At 42.1% G+C, this 15,477-nt stretch overlaps 2 protein-coding genes across 2 annotated transcripts; both read left to right on the top strand.

The window, feature by feature from the left end:
• hadhab (hydroxyacyl-CoA dehydrogenase trifunctional multienzyme complex subunit alpha b) lies at nucleotides 1–8,378 on the top strand. Its single transcript, XM_041953556.1, has 20 exons — nucleotides 1–134; nucleotides 882–923; nucleotides 1,041–1,111; nucleotides 1,200–1,333; nucleotides 1,627–1,765; nucleotides 1,876–1,995; nucleotides 2,461–2,563; nucleotides 2,761–2,883; nucleotides 2,997–3,115; nucleotides 3,437–3,493; nucleotides 3,585–3,694; nucleotides 3,953–4,087; nucleotides 4,374–4,545; nucleotides 4,700–4,786; nucleotides 4,856–4,996; nucleotides 5,198–5,266; nucleotides 5,435–5,630; nucleotides 5,749–5,863; nucleotides 6,122–6,267; nucleotides 7,608–8,378. Exons 1-20 carry the CDS (start codon nucleotides 68–70, stop codon nucleotides 7,751–7,753), a joined length of 2,292 nt encoding a protein of 763 aa, XP_041809490.1. The 5' UTR covers nucleotides 1–67; the 3' UTR covers nucleotides 7,754–8,378.
• Nucleotides 8,379–8,827: 449 nt separating this feature from the next.
• On the top strand, nucleotides 8,828–14,994 carry kif3cb (kinesin family member 3Cb). The gene is made up of 8 exons (XM_041953445.1): nucleotides 8,828–10,231; nucleotides 10,334–10,435; nucleotides 11,176–11,298; nucleotides 11,599–11,717; nucleotides 12,691–12,804; nucleotides 13,614–13,728; nucleotides 14,122–14,303; nucleotides 14,844–14,994. The coding sequence occupies exons 1-8, from the start codon at nucleotides 8,828–8,830 to the stop codon at nucleotides 14,992–14,994; spliced, it is 2,310 nt and encodes a 769-aa protein (XP_041809379.1).
• Nucleotides 14,995–15,477: the final 483 nt, after the last annotated feature.

Genomic DNA, 15,477 nt, shown 5'->3' with positions numbered 1-15,477 from the left:
AAGTATCAATGACAGCGAGCTAGCTAACTTCACATCACACCACTCCTAGCTGACCTCCGCTCCCAAGATGGCTGGTGTGAGAGCCCTAGGTGTTCTTTACAGATTGCTACCAAGGAGATATCCTCTCTACACAGGTATAAACTACACGCATTTAGTTTTTAAGAATTAGATAAAGCCAGCGCTGTGAATGATACTGAAAACACGGGATTTGCTAGGCACCGTAGATGAGTAATTAGCTTGTTAGACTAGCTGTTAGCTCCGAATAATGCGACCTAATGCTGCAATGTGTGTTACTGCTTCATATATGGTCGTTTTTTTCAATGAGATTTTAACAAGAATATTAATTGGAAGTGGAGCTTGTGAACTTTCTGTTTAACCGAGCAAACTTTAAATGTAAACTTGCCATATGTGCTAGCTAGCTCGCCGCTACGGAATCGCGTAAGTCACGGGGACTCTTAAGTGTTTGTTCAACATTAAAATTTAAGATCAGACTGTTTGCTTCCAATTTGACTCTAAGATTCCCCCGTTAAGACCGTTCAGACTGGGATTTGAAGACTTGTGCCATTGATTCGCAATTGTGATGGCTACTGTTGCCTCTTTCTGTCTGGACGGTAGGCGGAGAATGTAGGTGAAGGGTCATTTTCCAGTGGATTGCACAGCATGGCCGAGACCGTCTGAGGTCATGGCACTATAATGTCAACTACTCGTAGATATATCATCTGTGTGATGTACGACCACATTTAGTTTGGTTTCAGTTGTTAGGGCTTGATATAATGGTTTTAATAGGAACAGGAAGGTTGAAGGTTATGCAGCAGGTTGGATGACTTATGTTGGGCATATGACTGTAATAATGCATCGCTGACTGTCATTTTCCTCTGCAGGCACTACGTTTCGCACCTTCTCAGTAGTGCCAGCAATGCAAGGTAAATCCAAAAACACTTCACATTTACACAGTATTTGGGTAAAAATATGTCAGCTTGTCCAGTGACACAGTTATTTTCTCACTGTACACATGTACTCTATCTTCTCTCTATTTTTAGCCCGCACTCATGTGAACTACGAAGTCAAGGACAATGTTGCTGTGGTACGGATTAACGACCCAAACTCCAAGGTGTGAGCTCATTAAAGGTCAATGTGACAGCTTTCACGTTTGAATTATGCAGCTGTAAAGTGAATCTAATGGTCATTTCACCTTCCAGGTGAACACACTGTCAGTTCGAATGCAAACTGAGTTTGCAGAAGTAATGAATGAACTGCTGGCAGACAACGCTGTTCACAGTGCTGTCCTTATCTCCTCAAAGCCGGGTTGCTTCATTGCCGGAGCTGATATTAAGTAAGAGGAATTTAATTAAATCCACTGCCTATCAAAGTTTGCAGTTTGTGTGTGTCAATCTTTAGTCACATAATGTGCCCATTTCTATTATTTATTGTACAGCATAATTATACAGCTACTATTAAGATTACATCTCTATGTCTTCTTATGTGTGGTCTTGTGGCTGAAACACAACACAAATGAGTATAATGCACCCACAGCATTGAGATCTTTTATTCTGTTTGAATGGATTAGCAAAATGGCCATCCTTGGATTTCCTGGAATTATTTTAATACACTCTGCATCTTTCACAGCATGATCGAGGCCTGCAAGACTGCAGAAGAGGTCACCAACCTGTCTCAGGAAGGGCAGAAGATGTTTGACCTGATAGAAAAATCTCCTAAACCCGTTGTTGCTGCCATCAACGGCTCTTGCCTAGGAGGAGGCCTAGAGGTAAAGAAACATTATTTCAGCAACCAACTATATGTTTAACCATACTGGGATTATTTGGACAGGATGGTTGATAATAATGTGTTATCTAATGGCCTCTTTTTGCATTTCAGTTTGCCATTGCCTGCCAGTACAGAATTGCAACCAAGAGCAAGAAAACAGTTCTTGCAACTCCTGAAGTAATGCTGGGTCTTCTACCTGGAGCTGGTGGTACTCAGAGGCTCCCCAAAATGGTTAGTACAGGGATTATATTCCCCAAATTTGCATTGATTTCGCTCACTGTTTGAATTACTTAATTTTATTTAAGTAAAAAAAACACACAACACGCAGGGTGGTGCGGATCATAGTATGTGAAAGCATCCTATAATGGTTGTATCATAGTGTCCTATGCCAGGATGAGACGTGGAATGCTGAGGCTGCACTGCAAAATAATCTGGTTAGTGCTTGTAATTGGTTTAAAACCAATTGTTTACATCCACCTTTGAGCCCCTGCAAACCAGCAAACAGATTATATCCCCCTGCCCATCATGTCAGGTTTTCAACTCTGTCCTTTCGAAGCGCAGGATTATGACTACCTACCATATAATTGCTATTCATAACATGAGGTTTTTTTTTCTTTTTATTCGCTATGCAGAGCACAAGACACTATCAATGCTGATGATAAACCATTTCTCACGTTTTTTTTTATTACCTTTTAGCTTGGTCTGCCCGCTGCCTTTGACATGATGCTGACAGGAAGAAATATTCGAGCAGATAAAGCCAAGAAGATGGGGCTCGTTGACCAACTTGTAGACCCTCTTGGTGAGCTATCTTGACTTGTATATGATTGAAAAACACTGATCTGCTTCAAATTGTATTTTTTTTAGCACCCCCTGTATAAATTGTAATCTGAAGTCAGTCAGTCTCACTGTAACATGGCATGATTTTAGAGTATTTTACTGTGCACCAGCAGAACTTCATGTTAAAATTAATCTCTGCATGATGCATTCATATTGCAGGACCTGGGCTGAAAAGTCCAGAGGAAAGAACAATAGACTACCTCGAAGAAGTTGCCATTGAATGTGCCAAAGGGATCGTCAATAAGAAGATCAAGCTCCGCAAAGAGAAAGGCATGATGCAGAGTAAGTTGGGCTGTATTTATTGAGCATTTGAGTCGTAGTAGTCATGAATAAAGCCATCATCATGAATTAAAAAAAATACTACATTTAAGACTTATTATATTCTTTCTCCACAGAAATTCAGGACTACGTGATGAGTTTTCCAATTGTACGGAATCAAATTTACAAAACTGTCCACAATAAAGTTATGAAGCAGAGCAAGGGACTTTATCCTGCACCCCTGAAAATAATTGAAGTAAGTAAAAACTGTCTATAACCATTTTAAAAAACCTGGATGGTATTGGGAGAACTTGCGATCCAATTCTTATGTATTTGTAGTAAAAGAAGTCCAAACAATGCATGTAACTGTGTCTGTTTAATGTGATGAAAAAAGTGATGAAGTGACTATCAAAAATGTCAGTTTATTACTGCTTAATTCACTTGTGATTTAAAACATCAAACATTCACTCGCTTCATCTTGTTAAACATGAGCACGCCATTTGGCAGTAGACTAACTTGTTTGTCTTCTCCAAGTTGGTCTCATGTTAACATGACTTGACGTTTTTGCCCTTCTCAGTGTGTGAAGACTGGAGTTGAACAAGGCCCCATTGCTGGATACTTAGTCGAGTCTCAGGTAAGGTTCGTTGGGTTGTATCTTGCAGAATGTAATGTTTACCGTAACGCACTGTTCAAGTGAACACCGCCAATTTTCCTGTCTGTCACAGAATTTTGGTCAGTTGGCAAAAACCTCAGAATCGGCAGCCTTGATTGGTCTCTATCACGGTCAAGTTACATGCAAGAAGAACCGCTTTGGAACTCCTCAAAGAGAAGTGAAGTAAGCAGATATAACTTTCACATTCAGAGCTCGTGTGTGATGCAGGATACCTGTTGAGCCTGTATATGACATCTCACATCAGTTTGTGCAGTCGTGGTTATTTAGTTTGTCGGCACTAGTGACAAAGGCAGGACTCATGCTCTTGTTGATACATTTACCCTGATGGCAAACAGGAGATTATCCAGAGTCTTTGCTTTGGTTTAAAGGTTTAATTTTAGCTGGTGGATAAATTGTCTGTCTTTCGTTGCTCACCACTAGGACACTTGGCATCTTGGGAGCCGGCCTGATGGGGGCAGGTATCGCTCAGGTGACTGTGGACAAAGGTGTGCACACAATCCTAAAGGACACTACTGAGGCTGGACTGGCCAGGGGAGAACAGCAGGTTTACAAAGGGTAGGTTATCATGTCGGGCATTGAAATATTAATTATTTTGATCATTAAGAATGTGTTTTTTTTGTTTTTGTTTTTTTGTTTTTTTAATATTTAATTCACGTCCTGACTGTTTGGTAGGATACAGTTCCAGTCTAATGACACTAACTGTGTTTCCATCAAGGCGCATTTTAAATTAAACTCGATATTTGAGAGTGTTTGTAAATTTTCTTGCATAAATGTGTCACACCCTAAAGTGAGCGATCTTGAAGTTGTTTGATGAACGATTTGACTCTTTATTTTTAACAAGACTCAACGACAAGACCAAAAAGAAGGCCATCACGTCATTTCAGAGAGACTCCATACTGTCCAACTTGACGGGAAAGCTGGATTACAGTGGCTTTGAGAAGGCCGACATGGTTATTGAAGCTGTGTTTGAAGACATTAACATCAAGCATGCAGTCCTGAAGGAGGTGGAAGCTGTAAGTGTGACTGAGAAGTGGCACAGTAGGCCTCTGTTAGCAAGACAATGTTGTTTCAGTCTGTGGTATTTACATTTCAATCCAGGACAGTATTGTTGTAACAAATAGTTTAACTGTGACTTTGAGCTACGATCTAACAAACATTTGTCTGCAGGTGGTTCCCCCTCACTGCATATTTGCCACCAACACATCTGCTCTGCCCATCAAGGATATCGCTGCTGCCAGCAAGAGACCAGACAAGGTTTGGACTTGCCCTGTACTTTAAATGTGTTTCTAAATGAATGTTGCTGAATATGTTCTGTGTCCTCAGGTAATTGGAATGCACTACTTCTCTCCAGTGGACAAGATGCAGCTCCTTGAGATAATAACCACTGATCAGACATCAAAGGACACCACAGCCTCAGCCGTGGCTGTGGGCCTGAAGCAGGGCAAAGTCATCGTAGTTGTCGGGGTGAGCATCACATGTGTGTCTCTTCTTTCTCTGTGTAGTTACTGACCGATGACGGCCGTATGTATAACTTAGAAATGACCACAAATGACCCACGATGAAGGTATCAGGTGGACGAAGGCAATTCATTAATACAAAAAACAATTACCTTTTTTCAGCGAGAAATAAAATTACATTGTTCTTCAACAAAATATTTCTTTGCAGGATGGACCTGGATTCTACACGACAAGGTGTCTGGCTCCCATGTTAGCTGAAGCAGTAAGAGTACTTCAGGTTAGTGGTATTCCTTCAGTAGAAAATGCAGCTGTGAATGCTGTATTTGTTTTACATTGTAGTGGAGGATTTGGGACCAGAGTCAGCTCACTTGAACAAAGCATTTTCATTATTCCAGGAAAGCTGTTGTACGTACTGTATCCTTAATTTATCCATTTGCACTTGCAGGAAGGAGTTGACCCCAAGAAGTTAGATTCACTCACCACAGGCTTTGGGTTCCCTGTGGGTGCAGCCACACTGGCTGATGAAGTCGGTATCGACGTCGCCGCCCACGTGGCCGAGGACCTGGGCAAAGCTTTCGGCTCCCGCTTTGGTGGCGGAAATGTCGAGGTTCTGAAGACCATGGTGGACCTGGGATTCAAGGGTATCGCATGGAAGGATTTATGTCCAGTTTTAGATGAATGAAGAACTTGAGTTTATGTGTACATGTTTTATTAAAATGTATTAATCCTTTTGTTATTATTATTATTATTATTCTCAAGGCCGCAAGTCAGGAAAAGGTTGCTACATCTATCAGCCAGGACTTAAGGTCAAAGAGGTAAACCCAGAGATTGGAGACGTCCTTGCGAGATACAAGATGACACCAAATCCTGCTGTGTAAGTCGACACTGGATGGTTATGCAGCTTGTCTTCAATAGTTTATAAAATTATTATTATTATTGCAAGTCTAACAGTACATGGTGCTGATTTGGACAAATTGTTAAATTTATTACTGATAAGAACTGGAATATTTATTGATTTGTTTATTTTTGGATAGACAAAACCAAACCTATTGAGTCCTGATTATATTACATTTTACTGATGTTAATTTGTTTAAATATTGAACTCCTCTGTTCTTACTGAATCTTTTTACAGCTCTTCAGACTCTGACGTGCAGTACAGACTCGTTTCTCGATTCGTCAACGAGGCCGTGCTGTGTTTGCAAGATGGCATTTTGAACAGCCCGTTGGAAGGAGACATCGGGGCTGTGTTTGGCCTGGGATTCCCCCCTTGCCTCGGAGGTCAGAGTTCAAACTTCGGTCTTGAGCCGCTTGTGCTCCTGAATTTGTCAATGAGGGGGAAAAAAAAAGAGCGTACCCACCCTAAAAAGAGGTCCTTTTGTTCTATGATAAGCCCAGGAAGCAACAGTGACAAAGCATTTTAAGATGAAATAAGGACCTTAACCTGTTTCTCCAGTGTTATTTATAGTTCAGTAGCTCAGCTGAGGGGTATTTCATTAAGGTGTCTCTGGAAAAGCCTGCCATGAATGAAGAGCTGAACTAGAATCATCAGACTAAGTGAAAGACTTTGAAGCACAGACCCAACGCATCAAGCACTGATCACATCAACTGATAGTGAGGTAAAAAGACATCTAAAGGCAAAACTGTGACATCTGTGGCCACAGAGGTAACACTCAGAATAAAACATAAGAGCAAAAATGAGAGCAAACAAAATATCACTGCAAATAACAAGGCCAAAGAGAACTTTTTGCTTTGAACTCCTGTGTTTGCTCTGCTTGTTGCAGCGCAGTGTAATCATATCATTGTGGGTTCAAGTCCCACGTGAAAAATGTCAATTTTCTTCTTCTTCCTTCTTTGTGTCATAGGTGCTGGAAGAAAGAAGTATGTGATGCAACGTGACATTTACTGACTTTGAGGCACCAAATATATGATAGATAGATAGATAGATAGATAGATAGATAGATAGATAGATAGATAGATAGATAATCTAGGTTTCAGCAAGAGGAAGAAATAAGCATTATGTAGAAATTGAAGTTGACTCCCGTCAGCTACATTATGTTACTTTGTGTGTGCGAGTGATATAAGAGCCCCCATATGGTGACAAAATGTTCAAGTACTTTCAGATTGGCTGTTTCTTTCATTTCAGGCGACATTTAAAGAGAACAAATGGTAGAAATGTGTGGCTGTAGGAATGCGTCAAAATATGAGCTGAGACTTAAAAGTTAATTATTAAATCAACCCATGGGCTGTGAAAAAAATGTGTTGAAGTTGACATGTGCTGGAAACAGTTAATAGGAACCTTTAGAGAAACACTGTTTCAGTCTATCAGATTAATCGTAACACTGGTTAATCCTGTGTTGAAGCTAAACCTGAAAATGAATCGACCAGAATCAGGCGAGTCTGGAAGAATAAGATTAGGCAGATTTGTTTAAACGTCCTGAATCAAACATAACTTCTTGATAATAAACCCGATTTACTGAAATAAGATTAGTTTAACGAGTAATCTGGCTACATAAAGCACCCTTCTGGTGTTCACAGAACATGGAGCAATATCCCCATTGTTCCTATTTGCCATATATCCTTTTGACGATACCTCTAACATAATATCTTTCCGCTTTCAGGTCCTTTCCGTTTCGTGGACTCCTTTGGTGCCGACAAGCTGGTGGAGAAGATGAGGCAGTACGAAGCCGTGTACGGGAACCAGTTCACGCCGTGCCAGCTCCTACTGGATCACGCAAAGGATCCAAGCAAGAAATTTCACAAGTGACCGACCCACCGCGTGTGCCAGTAGCTTCGAATAAGACCCCAGCCTGCCGCTAGAATGTGCCTAACAGTTATACTATATAGTTCATGAGGCTCACCTAGCTAACTCTAATGCAACAATCCTGCAGTAAATCCTCCCTTTATGAAGGTTGTAATGTTCAGTTTTATATGCAGTATATAGAGAGGATGCAGCCTACAATATTGAGGCTACAGTCACTGATTTGGACAAAAGCCTCAACAAAATGAGCATTGCAACCTTCATGGAGGATGTCTTGCAGGACAGCTGTGTGAGACTGCATTATCTTTGGCCAGGTGTACCTAATAAACTGGCAACTGAAGGTGTGATATCAGCAGAACAGAATGACTTCTTTTGTACTTTCACATTATGGATTGACTTGATGATGTATAGATTAAGCAGCAGGGTAATTATTCACACACTGCGGATGTAAAGATAGTGTAGAGGCAGAAGAATTTAAGTATTTCCAGCCGGCAGATTCACTCTTTCATCACCGATGAATGTCCACCGACTTGTTCCGCGAGTGTCTTCTTCTTTTGTACATGAGAGACTGTCGGGCCCGGTTTGAAATGTGATGTACATGTGAATCCTCAATAAAAATTTTGTTATTGAAGCAGAAGCCGCTTTTTCCCTCTCAAGGTGCGCTCACGTGGTGCTCGGAGGGTAATTTATCACGATTACAGAATCAGACCGTGGCCGTGTACCACGAGAAGACTCGCTCCAATCCGGTGCGCCGCGCAGGTCACATGTCTTGTTTCCATTGTCCGCAGAGCAGGGTGTGTTCCGCGGGGAGGCTGTGTGGGCTGGGCCGGGGCGGCTGGGTGTTTTTCTCCAGCAGCATCCTTTTATAGCTAATCACATCGCCTCCTTTCTGGAAGATGCTGAGGGCGGAGGAGGCGCTGCGCTCGTCGGGACGATGACAGCCGCGCGCATGAGGTGTGTCCGTCTCGTCTTCGGCTGCATGAAATAGAAGCTCTTTGCACCTGTACGGAGAAGGAAGACTGTGGACCCCGCCCGACAAAATGGCCTTTTTAACGCGTAGCGATTAATCTTTGACCAAAAATGTCTAAAAGCAAACAGTGCGAGGCGGTGAGGGTGGTGGTCCGCTGCCGGCCATTCAGCAGGAGAGAGGAGAAAGCGGAGTGTGAAAACATCCTGGGGATCGATGGCAAACTGGGACAGATCACCATCAGGAACCCGAAGGCACCACCTGATGATCCCATGAAAGTGTTCACGTTTGATTCCGTGTATGGCTGGGATTCAAAGCAAAACGACATCTACGATGATGCGGTGAGACCTCTGGTGGAGTCCGTGCTCCAGGGCTTCAACGGGACCATATTCGCCTACGGCCAAACCGGGACGGGCAAAACGCACACCATGCAGGGGGTTTCAAACGACCCAGACATGCGAGGGGTCATACCGAATTCATTTCAGCACATTTTCACGCAAATATCCAGAACTCAGAATCAGAAATACCTGGTGAGGTCATCCTACCTGGAGATCTACCAGGAGGAAATCAGAGACCTGCTGTGCAAAGACAACAACAAGAAACTGGATCTGAAAGAGAATCCGGACTGTGGTGTGTACGTGAAAGACCTGTCCTCAGTGGTGACGAAGAACGCCACAGAGATCGAGCATGTGATGAGCATCGGGAACCAGTCCAGGTCCGTGGGCTTCACCAACATGAACGAGCGCAGCTCTCGCTCTCATGCCATTTTCGTCATAACGGTGGAGTGCAGCGAAGAGGGGCCAGATGGCCAGGACCACATCCGCGTCGGGAAGCTGAACATGGTCGACCTGGCTGGCAGCGAGCGCCAGAGCAAGACGGGTGCTAAAGGGAAGCGACTGAAGGAGGCAGCCAAGATCAACCTGTCCCTCTCCGCGCTGGGGAATGTCATTTCCGCTCTGGTGGACGGGAAGAGCACCCACGTCCCGTACAGGGACTCCAAGCTGACGCGCTTGCTCCAGGACTCGCTGGGTGGCAACGCAAAGACAGTGATGATAGCAACAGTGGGGCCATCGCACAAGAACTTCGACGAGTCCCTGGCCACGCTGAGGTACGCCAGCAGGGCCAAGAACATAAAGAACAAACCCCGGATTAACGAGGACCCCAAAGATGCCCTGCTGAGGGAGTTTCAGGAGGAGATCGCGCGCTTGAAGGCGCAGCTGGAGGAGCGAGGGATGCTCGCGAAGGAGCGGAGGAGGAGGAGGAGCAGCAAAAGACTGAGCAAAAGCATGGCCGGCATGGAGGAGGAGATGCTCAGAGAGAGGGATGCGGATGTGTGGAAGGCTCTGGAGGAGGAACAAGAGGTGAGGCATCACAGGAGAGAGGGAGGTGACATCCCCAGGGTCCCGGCCTGCCAGGGAGGCGGCGAGAAGTTAAAGCACCTGAATGAAAACAGAAAAAGTGTGGAGGACATGCAGTGGGATCAGGATGCTCTGGAGAAGATCATTGAGAAATATAAGGTACTCGTGAAGAGCACGCGCCTTGTTATGATACAACACGTCTGCTAAATGAGACACAAAAGAAATTTGCATAAATAATTAATGATACGTCTTTGTTCGCAGGCCATGGAGAGCAAACTGTTAGTTGGAGGAAAGACCATAATTGATCACACCAATGAGCAACAAAAAATGCTGGAGCTGAAGAGGCAAGAAATTGCAGAACAGGTGAACAATAATGATTCAAATAATGCTTTTTTCTCTCCTTATAAACACACTTATGTGTCCATCTATCTGTAGAGTTGGTTCTTACACACATTACATTTTTCTTTTTCTAAATGCTTTTATATGCAAAGACAATGATGCTGAAACTGCAACCCTGATTCCAAAAAAGTGGGACAATTATTGAAAAACAAATAAAACCGAATGTGATAATGTTTGATTTGCATATACTCAATAGAAAATAGTGCAAAGATAATATATTTAATGTCTGACTTCATCAACTTGATTGATTTTTGTAAATACAATTCTGAATATGATGCAGCAACACATTTCAAACAAGTTGAAACAGGAGCAACAAAAGACTGGGAAAGTTGTGGAACGCTCCAAAAACACCTGTGTGGAATGTTCCACAGGTGAACAGGTTGATTGCTAACAGGTGATAGTATCATGATTGGGTATGGAAGGAGCATCCGGGAAAGGCTCAGTCGTTCACAAGCGAGGATGGAGCGAGGTTCACCACTTTGTGAACACATGACTGTGTAATGGAGATTAATACATGGGTTATAACACAGTTGTAGGTAAACAAAGTTCATTTGTAAATGTTTGCATTCTGTTTTTATTTACCTTTTACCCGGCACTTTTTTGGAATCTTGTCTCGACTGAATTCAGACATGTTTTGAAAACGACGATAGGTCGTACTGTCTGTACGTGTCTTTAATGCGCTGAATGTTCTGTCTGGTTTGCAGATAAGACGAGAGAGAGAGATCCAGCAGCAGATGATGCTGCAGGATGAGGAGACTTTAGAAATGAGGGAGACGTTCTCCTCCCTGCAGCAGGAGGTGGAACTTAAGACAAAGAAGCTCAAAAGGGTAAGATGACTCACCTGCTGACGTGTCCCGCTATGCCACAGAAGCAGTTCATCATAATTGAATCAGTCAATGTCATTTGCAACTGATAAACCCTTTTACAAGAGAGAGGTCATGACGGGAGGTAACTCTGGCGAGTGCAGGTACAGAACGCTTCCTGGTGTTCAGGAATAATCAAATTGTCTTTTCTGAGAAACTCGCAAAGAGGATTTTTCTTTTGTTCAAATTGTGTGTTTTATATAAACATCATGCCAAGTGCAGCTTTAGTGGCACCAGTGACTGACGTGTTCCTGCTCTGCACAGCTGTACGCCAAACTACAGCTGGTGAAGGCAGAGATGAGAGACGTCATCGCTGAACACATCACAACCAGACAGGAGCTTGAACAGACGCAGACTGAACTGACCAGAGAGCTCAAGTACAAGTGAGTGCGCATACACACATGAACACGAAGACAGAGAAAGCATTAAAAGGCATTTTTGTTGTGCTGTTTAGAACGAAGAATTAACGAAGCACATTGTTTTATCATGGCAAGGCTGCTAAAGAGCTGTGTCATTTTATTACCAAATGGGTTACAGATTTCAATCCTTCATTACTGGATGCTATCAGACACTGTTGTAAAAGGTTGTTATTATAGTTAGTATTATTATCAGTCACACTGACCCTTCAAGGAATGAAAACAGAAGGATTTTTTGTTAAACAAATGTTTTATTAACATTCCACAAAATATTACATTTGTATGTATTGATATAAACTTGAAATGTGTATTTTTAGTGATGCTAATATGGTAGAATTAAGTTTCATTATAATAGCTTTTTTCTTCTTCTTCTTATCTAGTGCAGTAGTTTTTATGCACATGTGTATATATTTTTAAGATAGTGTTCATTTGTTTTTGTTTTTTTTACCGACCTCAGGTCAGCTCAGTGTAAGTTATGTGTGTTTTGTGACATGTGAATTGCTTTTGCTACACTGCAATTTCCCTTAATGGATCAATAAAGTACATTCTCTATCTATCTATAAATAAATAAGTGGTGTACCAGTGCAGTCCTAGCTGTGTTGTAGTGAATTTGCAGAAATGCAGTTTCTTTAGTTTATATTGTGATTAAAAAGGAGCAAACGACACACTTCACATGCCTCTGACTTTTCAGACTATACCTGCTGTATATGTGAATATTGTTGTGATCAAGAGATAAATCAGTGGCGTTCGAGAGCATTTTGTTGTCATGGGATCAGTCAGGATGTACACGACCAAGCAGTTTGTTTGATGGGCAGAGGGATGACACTATTATTGGATGATTTTTCTTTATATTAACCCCATTTTTCCAGGCATAAAAAGTTGTTTGTGTCGCTTTAATGGAATGCTTCCTGCTGACGGAAACTTGTATTTCATATTTCAGATATCTTTTGATTGAGAACTTTATACCTCCAGAGGAAAAGAACAAGATCATGAACAGGCTGCACTTTGACAGTGAGGAGGATCAATGGAGACTCCAGCCTGTCCTTCCAGAGAGGTAAGTGGATTGATTTCGCATTGCTGACATAGGCTACTGTAAATGGTACAGTAGAGAGAGAAAAATCCTCTGAAACAAGGAGTAAATCGGTAACAGTCAGTAAACAAATCAACTGGCTGAGTGAAATCCATCACTGAGGCAGCAGAGATACAGATTTCTGCATCAGTAATAATCCAGACCATAATACAATGTTTCTGATATTCCTTTTTATGTCTTGTACATTCCTTCTCTATGAGCTGTCAGTCAGCATTCTGGGAAATGTAGAAAATCAGTAATAGTGTACTATAAATAGATTCAGCAGGCTTAAGCTGCAGCATTTAAGAACAAATTATGATGTCCTTCAATAAAAGCGAAAGATTGATCATGCAGCAAAGTTTATTTTCACACAACTGTGATCAGAGCATTTTTCAAATTATTACAATGGAATTAAGTGTTTGCGTCAGCCAGCCTGGGTGTCTATTCTGGCTTACCCACTAGGAGTCACCAAAGTCAGATTTTTTTCAGTCATACACAGATGGACTGTAAAGCAATCTGATCTGACATGCTATAGATAATTTATGCATTCTACCTTTCCAAGAAACAGACACCTTTATTTAAAGTATGAAGTATTTCTCTTCACTGAGACAGCTGGCAAGCTTAGTGGAAGATGGCACAGGGGAGATAACAGGAGAGATTTGTCTGGTGGGAGCTGATCAGATGACCATATATGGGGCACTTGAGGTTCCAGAAGCTTGCATCTTAACCACTAAACCAAGTCAAAGTGTATTAAACTAAATCCATATCCTTCGTTTCCCACGTCTTTATCCCAGTGCACCCACTCAGGTCAAGAGGAGGCCTCTCTCAGCTGTGGGATACAAGAGGCCAATCAGCCAATATGCACAGATGGCTGTTGCCACAGCAACCGGGGCCCCATGTAGATACCAGGTCAGTGCTCGGACATTGACGGGGACAGTTGGCCAAAAGCACAGCACAGAAAGGGATATGATTCAGTGGTCTTTCGGAGCCTATTTCCATGCTCACTGCCTCTTCCTTTGCAGGAAGATGTGAAGATGGTTGTAGCCATGGAAACCATTCACAGTTTTAACAGTTGCATCTTACGCCAGCGAACCATCAATATTGTTTCACAATAGAAGCTTACAGTGAAATTGAATGGATTATGGACCTGAATCAGTGAAAGGGTGCTTACGTGAAACAGGTTGAAGCAAGCAAAAATGAACATAACAGATGATGAGTTTAGGAAACAGGAAGTCTTCTTACATGTTTACATGTGTAATTATGCTATCATAACTACAGCTTTTCGTTGATCTGTTCTTTCAGGCTGAGAATGTAATGCTGTTGGAGTTAGACATGTCTCCACCAACCATGTTCACCTTGAACCTCAATGGCGCTCACCTGGAGAGAGCCTTTTCTCCCAGTCTGATGCGGGACCTTCTTGTCAACGTTCCCGTTGTTAGAGAGAGGACCAGTGGGTCGTCACGGGTCAGGAAATCCAAATCCTGGTGAGAGAGCGGCTGAGAGGGACTGACGTCTCACATGCTTACAGATGCTGACAGTTCTGATTTTTTTTGGGAGCATTAATTCAACTGAAAATGACAATAGTAACGTTATGTGAAACCATAAATTGGGGTTGCAATTTGTCATCATACTGACTCATATGTCAGGTCAATCCTAATTTCTGAAATGCAGTTATAAGCATTAGCATATAGCCACTGGTGGTGTCAGATAACTGAGGGGTGGGCTGAATCTCAATGCAGAAAGTAATATCTAAGATATTTGCATGTCCTTTAAGTCCAAACCACATGTACTTTACATTTCAGCTGACCAGTTTCCCCCCAAAAAAAATATTTTTCTCTGCATGCAAATCCACTGACATTTATTATATTTATGCCACAAGTCTTAGCACTTTAGCTTTAGCTCAGCTTTTTGAAATACTTACTGTTCCATTGCTTTTGATTAGCCTTATTAAATCCTGCAGATTAATTTGGGACAGTAACATTGCATCTTGAATACTAATTACATTTTTTTTAAATGGTCTACAGGTATCAAGCACCACAAGCGGCATCTGTCACATCATCCTCATCATCCACCACTCTGACGTCAGAATATCAGAGTTTCTCTCCTTCCCAGAGACAAAGGCCATCTTCTGCTGCCTACCTTCCACCGGGTGGTCCAGTTCAGACAAGCCCCTGAATTGTGTCTTGATCTTATCTTACGCCTTGATTTGAATATTTTTTTCTTCTGTTCTTTGAGAAAGAATCCCTTTAGTAAGCATGTGGTCAACTTAACCAGAAAGACAAACAATATACTGTTTCTTAAAAAAAAAAAAAAAAACATGTCGTTTCTCGTGGCTTACGTCAGTTTCAGTGAATAGCACAGCTAAAATGTAATCTTCTAAAATCAGGTTTGACGTGCAGTAACTTCAGGATCCTTACAGTTCATATTTTTAATTTGACTGAATTTACTTATTTTGAACAGCAACACTTTAATCACATATTTTCTAAACGATAAAAACCTGAAAAAATGAATCTGATCTTTGCCATGATAGTGGAGGGTGATGGAGGAGCTGAGGGCCCCCAGCGCATGGGTGCCTCCATAGTTTAGCCTGTATGCTTGACGAGTTGTCGCTTCAATTTCTTGCTAATGCAACTGTGAGCCAAAAATGTGAAGAAAGCT

Source organism: Chelmon rostratus, chromosome 15 (assembly GCF_017976325.1).
Source record: "Chelmon rostratus isolate fCheRos1 chromosome 15, fCheRos1.pri, whole genome shotgun sequence".
Taxonomy (NCBI): Eukaryota; Metazoa; Chordata; class Actinopteri; order Chaetodontiformes; family Chaetodontidae; genus Chelmon; species Chelmon rostratus.
Note: the sequence above shows the minus strand (reverse complement) of the source record. Positions and strands in the feature narration are given on the sequence as shown.